At 55.6% G+C, this 9198-nt stretch overlaps 1 protein-coding gene across 1 annotated transcript; it reads right to left on the bottom strand.

The window, feature by feature from the left end:
• Positions 1–7431: 7431 nt before the first annotated feature.
• LITAFD (LITAF domain containing) lies at positions 7432–8633 on the bottom strand. Its single transcript, XM_054668158.2, is given in 2 exon segments — positions 7432–7585; positions 8316–8633. Coding segments are annotated over 2 exon segments (327 nt in total). The 5' UTR covers positions 8535–8633; the 3' UTR covers positions 7432–7477.
• Positions 8634–9198: the final 565 nt, after the last annotated feature.

Genomic DNA, 9198 nt, shown 5'->3' with positions numbered 1-9198 from the left:
TTCAGTGAGTTACGTGGAAGTGGAGGAAGATTTCTACTCTCCCTGGAAACAGGCCTGGGAAACCTTGGCATTTGTAACAAGGTTTCACTGAGATGTACTTTTCCTTCTAATTCCGTTTTGCGGGGGCAGGGTCTCCTGTTTCTTTTTTTTTTTTTTTTTTAGCCTCTAACTAGTCACATTTACTCTTAAGAAATAAAAGGTTTTCCAGGAGAGAACTGTGTACAAATAAGATGACTGGAGATGTGACCTGATGTGTCACGAGGCCCTTCGGGGCGGCAGGCGCTGTCGTGGGTGTGGTCCTCGCACCGTCCCATCGGCCTTGCCTTCCAGCTCCGTGGCACGGTTTCCTGGTCTCTGGGCCAGTGTGTACCTTGGAGTGACTTCCTTTCTCAACTTCCACTGCAGTGTGTGTGCCTTCTGCTCTGAGAGCTGCCTTGTGACCCGTGTGATAGAAAGCAGGGAGTGAGGGTCCCCGGGGACCTGGCCCTTCCCTCCTTCCTCCCCCAGAAAGAGGAGTTAGAGCAGGGGTGCAAGAGCCGTTCGCTGTGGGTTTGTCTTTGAACGAACATTAAGGTGTCTTGTTTTTGTTCTGGGCTAGGGGTTGGCTGTAGTCTTAGGTAACTGAAAGTTCCTACTCTCCCTTAAGGTATTAAATGACTCTTTTTCCAAAGAACGTGTTGTAATGTTTCCGTCGTGTGCCGCGTTCCCTTTTCCACTCACTCGCAGTTACAGTGTCAGGAGTTTGAGTTTGTTAAACTGGTTTTGGGGAGACAAGCTGAAATTTTAAAGAAAGAAAAATGAACTCCCCTTCCCCGGCCTCACTGTAACCCCTGGGACTATTGTGTCCTCTCCCTCTGTGGGGTGTGGATGCCATCTGTTGACAGCATTCGGAGTCTTCACAGCGGGGAGCCCTGAAAACCACTGCGTGACAGCAAGGGCCTGCGGTCACAGTGGCCCTTCCCGCGCCCTCACACAAGAGCAACGAGCTGAAGCAGTCTTGTTTCAAAATGAGAAGAGCAGCCAGGCGCGGTGGCTCGTGCTGTGAGCAAAGCCCAAGGGAGACACTATGGGACCTGGCAGAGTCCCCTGCAACGTAGGTGCCGTGACAAGGCGAGAAGCCATGTCTAGACACCATCGCTTCCTGATGGAGGCCCTGACCCAGCTTCTCTTTCACCAGACGGCAAGGACATTTGGCGTCATACATAACATCACTCATTTGCTGTGAGGCAAATGTTTATGGTGCCAGGGATGGAAATTGTGAGTAGTTTAAAGTCTTAACTGTGAAACCACCTTCACAGTTAAAGCAAATGCGATAAAACCTATAGCACCTGGGCTGGATGCGGTGGCTCACACCTGTAATCCCAGCACTTTGGGAGGCTTGAGATCGGTGGATCACTTGAGGTCAGGAGTTCAAGACCAGCTTGGCCAGCATGGTGAAACCTTGTCTCTACTGAAAACGCAAAAATTAGCCGGGCATGGTGGCAGACACCTGCAGTCCCAGCTGCTCGGGAGGCTGAGGCCAGAGAATCACTTGAACCCAGGAGGCAGAGGTTGCAGTGAGCCGAGATCGTGCCACTGCACTCCAGCCTGGGTGACAGCGTGAGGGAGACTCCGTCTCAAAGCCATAGCACCTGAAGGTTCCTTGAATTACTAAGGTGAGGTGTGTAAGTAAGACATCTCTCTTGTGGTTTGGGCTTATGCTAGGGTCAGAGTTGGTAAACTTTCTGTAAAAGGCCAGAGTAGGTATTGTGTGATGGTCTCTGTTGGGACCCTCAGCTCTGCCAACATAGCATGAACGCAGCCACAGACAACAATTGAGTGGCGAGGCTGTCCCCACAAAGCTTCGTTTTTAAAAACCCCTTTTGTAGGTTTACCAACCCTGGATTGCAGGGAAATGATCTGTCATCATGGCTTGCTATAAGGGCCTCTTGGGCCAAGAGAGCTTCAGATTAGATAGCCAAGTCACTACCTCCTAGTGGTGCAGGTAGGTCCCCTGGGGAGGAGGGGAGTCAAGATAACAACTAGACCTTGCCAACCCCATTGGACTACATCCCTAAGGCTTTTGTGTGAGGGAGTAATGGGTAGTGTTTCCGGCCAGCCTTGCTACCACCCTGTTCTCACCCAGTCGTGTTCACCAGAACTTTGTCGCAGTGGAGCTTCTGGCCACCTGTGGCTATAAAGCACTTGAAATGTGGCTTAAGTGGCAGAGGGGGTTGAATTTTAATTTTATTCTAATTTGCACATGTGGCTGATGTCTTCCTTACTGGGTATGCAGTTCTAACAAAACATTCCCCACCTCGAGAGTTACAGTTACTAACTCGAGGGCATTTGAGTGCTGCGTGAAGCACAGGCATTGGAGTGGGCGTTCTTTATGGCCTACTCCCTAAAGCCTTCGGGACATTGGTTTTCTGCGTAAGAACAGTTAAGGACAGACTCCCCCATCCCTGCGTCTTGGCTTTGGGGGAGATGGGTGCCTGTGCATCTTCTGCTGACTTACCTTTCGCAGCCTTTAACTGAGTGAGGCCTGGGAGCTGGAGGCCATGAATGGTCTGTGAGCAAAACTGCAGGTTCCAAAGGGAGGCCCCCTCCCATCAGCTCCAAGGGGTCACTGACCCCCTACAGGCTGCCAACTGTCAATGACTGGATCTGGGGGTTCACAGCACAGTGCCTGCACAGCACGTGGACAACTTGGGAGAGGGAAGAAGTTACGGATTCAGACCACCCTTGAAGTCCAATGCCCAGGAGTAAGAGACTGGCACCTCCTGTCCTTCCCCACCCGTACTCACCATCACTCAGACCCTTGAAGCTCATTGCTGCAAAGCTGGTTTTGCAGCGAGGAGGCAGAGAAAGGTGGTTAAGGCCAGCCCCTCCCTGGTGGTGAGGGTTAGTCCAGGAGCTGCTCAAGGTTCCCAGCTTGGCCTTGATGGCCCCTCCACGCCTTTATCCCACAGGGCGTGGCTCGAGGCCACGTGCACCTGGCGCATCTTTCTGCCCCGGCTGAGCTGAGAACTCCAGTAGGGAAATGGTATGGGTGGCATTGTGAGGAAGGCCGCCAGCCACCAGCGAACTCTGCCCACGAGCTGGTGCCAGTGCCACACCTGCCCATTGGGCTCCTGTGAGAAGGTGGGGTGGGGGCTGTTCTGACTCTTGCCTCCGGCTAATTAGGAGGGACAGTAGCAAGAAACCCTTTGTGATAACCATTGTGCACAGTGAGCCAGCCCTGAGAGGTCAGCAGCGAGGCATCTGGTGGCCCAAAGTAGGCCAGAACCCTGAGCCTTGGGGGCTTGAGCCTTGCTCAGTGTGGAGCAGGCATTCAGACCCCCACTGGCTGCCCGCCTCACCTCCCTGTTTTCCGGGTAGCCGTAGCTCAGCCCTCCATGCGGGGTAGGATGGGGGCTGTCCCCAGTTTCAAATGAGGGTTCAGCAACTTGCCAAGCTCATCTGCCAGTGGTGGGCTGCCCCTCTGACAGGCCCCGAAGCTGGGGAAGAGGCCGGCCCTGGGCGTGGAAAGGGGTCAGGGAAAGGGGTGCAGGAGAAGGAAGCCCCGGCCCTGCCGTGGCCTGGCCCTGCGGCAAGGTCTTGGCATAGGAGAACCTGAGGCTTCCCTGGGACAAAGCCTCAGACACATGAACACCGAGAGGCTTAGAACAGTGGCTTAGGTCCTGTTGTCTGAGGCAGTGACTGCAGACACCCCGAGGCTTGGGTATGGGGGTATTCCAGGGGGCTGGGCCAAGGGACAGATGAAGTCCCGCCCCACTTGGCAGCCTCTCAAGACCCCAGTTCCTCTGCACCTACACCTTCAGACAGCGGAACCTAAGAAGCCTCGACTTTTTTTTTTTTTTAATGTGTATTTTTGTTTGTTTTAGTTTTTTGAGATAGGGTCTCACCCCATCTCCAAGGCTGGAGTGCAGTTGTGCAGTCATGGCTCATTGCACCTTTGACCTCTTGGGCCCAAGCGATCTGTCTGCCTCAGCCTCCCAACTATCTGGGACCACAGGTGTTACCACCATGCCCGGCTAATTTTTTAATTTTTTGTAGAGATAGGGTCTCCGTAGGTTGCCCAGACTGGTCTCAAACTCCTGGGCTCAAGTGACCTTCTCGCCTTGACCTCCCAAAATGCTGAGATTACAGGGGTGAGCCACCTCGCCAAGCTGAAAATCCTGGATTTTCTATACGAATTATCCTATTTCTAAGAGTTGGCAAGTGACGTTTTCCTAACACGGAGCAGTCTGCATCCAGAAGGCCTGGGGACTGATCCATAGAGTCACAGCAGAAGCTTGCAGCCATGCCAAGGACCTGGCCACCTCTGAAGGCACAATGGTGACTGACTCAGGCCGATGAAAGCTCTCCTGTGACTGAGGAAGACCTGGCACCCAGCCAGTCCACACTGAGTGAGCAGAGCCTGGCCGTGGTCGGACACTGTCCCTGGACTGCAGGCGCTCATGTCTCTGGAGCCATCTGGGAATCCGAGTGAAAGACAACAGTCTGGGTGGAATCAGAACGAGAGGCTCCAGCTGAACTCTGCAGATGGAGGGTTCAGGCTGTAGGTGGGCCTTGCCAGCAAGACCGAGCAGCCCCCGATTGTCGCCTGCCACAGCCTGGCTGCTCTGCAGAGCCATCAAATCTCTCCCTCTGGATGGTGGAGGCCCGGTGGCTGGGCCCTCGTCCTAGGTGAGACCCTCACGCCTCACCTTGAGATAGATCCTGGATGGATGACCACCCGCCTCGTCCACCAGGGGCTTTTCTGTCTCCCTATGTTGACCTGGTGCCCGTGTCCTCATTTATTACAAATGAGAGGTTGCTTCCTTTGTCTTCAGGGACTTACTGGGGTTCCCAGGTACTAGCTGCCTAATTTGTGTCAGAAACTTCACCATCCAACCCTAAAAATCTTGCTGAGTCTCTGAAGTGGAAATGAAGGCTCTGGGGCCTGCAGCTAGTGTGGACCGGGAAGTTGTTCTCCCGATTTAGCCAGGCCTTTGGGTGGTGGCAAAGGCACAGGCATTGGGGCATTTTACTCCAGGGAAACCTGTCCCAGAACTTGTCCTTCCCCGGGGCTGGTGTGACCTGAGGACCTGTCAGCCCCATCATGCCAGGCTTTGGCCAAGATGGCTGTTGCCTGACCTGTGGCATCCCGGAACCTCTACCTGCTGAAGACCACATGATGGAAGACAGGTAATGCTCCCTTCTATCCCTCTAGGCCTTTGGCCACAGACGTGCACACACACACACCCTTCCAGACCCTCAGCCACACACACACCCCCCTCCTCCAGGCCTTCAGCCACACGCACGTACAAACATGCATTCACACACCCTTTCTTCCAGGCCTTCAGCCACACACATGCGTGTACACACATAAACACACACCCTTCCTTCCAGGCCTTCAGCCACACACACATGCACCCCTCACCTCTGTGCCTTCCTCCCTATTGCTGGACCCTGAGGACAGACCTATGTCTCCAGCACTGATCTAGTTACTCAGCCTCAGCTTCCGCATCTGTAGGGTGGGGCAATAATGGGTCAATACCCCATCGGTGTGAGCCTTACAGCGCCCCCAGCCACACTTTAGTGAAGACGGCTTCACGTGCCCCCAGCTCCCAATTACTTCTTCCCCCTAATTCTTCCCTTACTTTTCTCCCCTCTGTGAAATTCATCTTATTTGAAAACATGACGAGTAGAACAATATTTCTACTTTACAAAATTTATTAACTTTTTGAGACCCTTTCACCCAGGCTGGGGTGCAGTGGCATGGTTAGGGCTCACTGCAGCCTCGACCTTCCAGGCTCAAGCAATCCTCCCACCTCAGCCCCCCAGGTAGCTGGGACTACAGGCACTCATCACCATGCCCTGCTAATTCCCCCCGGCCCCGCATTTCAGTAGAAACGAGGTCTTGCTATGTTGCCCGGGCTGGTCTAGAACTTCTGGACTCAAGCAATCCTTCCACCTTGGCCTCCCAAAGTGCTGGGATTACAGGCATGAGTCACCGTGCCCAGCCTATTCTGCAAAATTTAAGTCCTTTAGTGGTGACACTGGATTTTCCTCTACCCCGTCGTCCCCCTCCTGACCGTGTTTGCAGGCAGACCCTGAAAGGGGTCCTATTCATCAGCTTATTTGGGACCTGTTAACGTCCACCTTCCTCCACAGCAGCTCTGCCATCCTGTAAGGCTGCAGCTGTACGGGAGTCTTAAGGGTTAAACCTCTTGGTGGGAGGCCAGACAGATCTGGGCAGACTTGCCCCATCCTAGCTTCTATAACCCGCCTGTCCCCGCCAGGCCCTGGGATACAGAGGTGAGCCAAGACCTCACAAACCACCTGGGGAAAGTGACACACCAGAGAGCGGGTGACCAGACTGACAGGGCAGGGGCTGATTAGAGGGCTGGACGCTGCTGGGAGCGGCCTGGGGAGGTCGGGTGGGTGGTGAGGGAGCGGCACTCGGTCCTATCTGGCTGGGGTGGGCAGGGGAGCTGGAGCCAGCTCACAGATGGCCTCAAGGGGCCCCAGGGGAAGCATGTGGACTTGGGCTGAGAGAGGCACTTTGTCAGCAGGTGTCGGGCATAGTCCGAGCAATTCCGGATCCTCACCCACAAGAATCACCGGCTCAGTGCCGGCCACTGGCTGCTGGAGAACAGCAGGAGCAGGCGAGACTCTCGATAGGGAAACCCGGGGCTGCTGCCTCCTTCAAGGAGGGGATAAAGCAGAGGAAATGAATCACTGCAGGGCAAGAAGGACGGGACTGAAGGGCTGCCCTGGAGGGGGCACCGCCACCCACTCTTGTCCCAGCTACTAGGCCCAGGAGAAGAGAGAGGAGGGAGTTACTGTGAGACCTGTTGGCTCTGCAGGGCCTCAAGCATCCTAGGGAGAAGGTTGTGGGTGGGATGCAGGAGCTGGCGACGGAAGCATCGGGTGTGACAGGAGGAGCCAAGGCCAGACCCTGAGGAGCACCGGCCAAGTGACAAACCCACCAGCAGGGGCTGGAGAGCTGCTGCAGCCCAGGAGATGGGGTCTTTGGGGAAGGGAGGGAGAGTGCCAAGGGCTACAGAGAACCCAGTCAGGTAGGAGCGAAGGAGCAAGTGCCCGTAGGATGTTGCACTTAGCAACGGAGCCACTGGTCAAGAAGGCAGGGGCAGGGCCCAGAGTAAGCCCAGTTGTGGGTTGAGGTGCATGCAGTGGGTGAGGATGTGGCTATCAGGGAGAACAGGTCTCTCCTTCCGGCTGGAGTTGCAGGGAGATAGTTTTCCCAAAGAGGCAGAGGCTTGAGCTGATGGGAGGGAGCCCAGAAAGATGGGGCTGAACTATGGACTGTGGCTCTAAGGAGTCAAAAGAGGGTGAAAGGTGGACAGGACGGCGCGGCACCCACACACTCAACGTGGGCTCCCAGAGCACCAGCGGCCGCCCAATCTCCTGGGCTAACAGAGCAGAAGGTAAGGACATAGACACGGGTGTGCCCAGGTGGCACCCCTGGCATTTATTTCTTGGGGGCTCACAGGCGGTGGTAGTAGAAGAGCTCGCGCTGACACACGGGACACGAGTGCTTCACGTCCATTAGGCTCCTTATGCAGAATGCCAGGAAGCAGCAGCCCAGGACGCACTTGCAGCCCCGGAGCGGAGGCTGGGCGTGAGCGGGGCCACCTCTCACTGCACGCTGGACGCACCTGGGACCCAGGCAGAGTCTGGGAGGGGCCTGGGCGTGTGTGCGTATGTTTGAGACAGAGTCTCAGTCTGTAGCCCAGGCTGGAGTGCAGTGGCGTGATCTTGGCTCACTGCAACCTCTGCCTCCCGGGTTCAAGCGATTCTCCTGCCTCAGTCTCCTGAGTAGCTGGGATTACAGGCACGTGCCACCACACCCGACTAATTTTGTATTTTTAATAGATTTAGAAACAGGGTTTCAGCACATTGGTCAGGCTGGTCTATAACTCCTCAAGTGACGCACCCACCTCGGCCTCCCAAAGTGCTGGGATTACAGGCATGAGTCACCGCGCCTTGCCCCTCTGTGTGTTTCAAAACTCCACAGCTGAGAGGTAAGAGCCATCCTGAACCCGCAAGCTCTTGGCTGCTGGTGACAGCAGCAGCTGCCGTGGGTGTCCTGAGCTGGCTGCTTTGTAGGCATCACTCACCCCTCCGCTCCCTGCTGTTCTCATGGGAGGTCCCTGGGTCAGAGGGCTGCCACCTCCTCTCAAGGAGGTAATGGCCCCACCCAACTGGCCTCCCCTATGCTTGGTCCTGCTATTTTCCCCGAAAGCTCCCCCTACCCTGCAGGGACCCACCCGGACCCACCCCTACCAATGCTCAGGCCTCTGCAGCGGTGGAGGGGCGGCCACTCACCCGAACACGAAGAGGGTGGTACACAGCAGCCAGGTGAGGGCACCCGGGACAAAGGTCGTCACCGTGATGATGCGGTTTCCACAGTAGGGACACATGGCCTGCACCGGCATGGACGTCCCTACCACGGGCATGCCGGCATACAGCTCTGGGAGTGGGAAGCGGGAAGCAGGTGGGACCCCCCGGGGCCAGGACCCCTGTGGCTTCTCACTTCCCATGGGCTGTCGGTGCTCACCTGAGATGGGGAGATGCTGGAATCTGGAGACTGGGGACCTGATATGTGGGGGTGTGGTGTGGCTCCCCCACCCCGGTTTGGAGGAAACTAAGGAAAGAAGTGTTCTTAGCTGGAAGTGGGGTTTCCAGTGGGCTCTAAGGGTGCTTTTTTCTTTTTTCTTTTTATTTTTGAGACGGAGTCTCACTCTGTCGTCCAGGCTGGAGTGCAGTGGTGCGATCTCAGTTCACTGCAACCTCTGCCTCCCGGGTTCAAGCGATTCTCCTGCCTCAGCCTCCTGAGTAGCTGGGACTATAGACATGTGCCATCACACCCGGCTTATTTTTGTATTTTTAGTGGAGATGGGGTTTTGCCATGTTGGCCAAGCTGGTCTTGAACTCCTGACCTCATGCGATCCACCTGCCTTGGCCTCCCAAAGTTCTGGGATTACAGGCCTGAGCCACCGCACCCGACCTAAAGGGTGCTTTTCAATGGTGACGTCATCTTCACTGTGCCCTCCAGGAATCTATCCAACCCAGCAGTTCTGAATCTGGAGACTGCCCGAGAATTCCTTGGAAAATTTGTTTAAATTCCCAAAACCCAGGCCCCACCTGGGGGGCTCTGCCTTCCCCTCCTCTGTGGCCTGAGGGGTGGTGTGTTTGCAGAGTAGA

The sequence above is a fragment of the Pan troglodytes genome, chromosome 18 (assembly GCF_028858775.2).
Source record: "Pan troglodytes isolate AG18354 chromosome 18, NHGRI_mPanTro3-v2.0_pri, whole genome shotgun sequence".
NCBI lineage: Eukaryota > Metazoa > Chordata > Mammalia > Primates > Hominidae > Pan > Pan troglodytes.
This window is presented reverse-complemented; position numbering and strand designations above follow the sequence as displayed.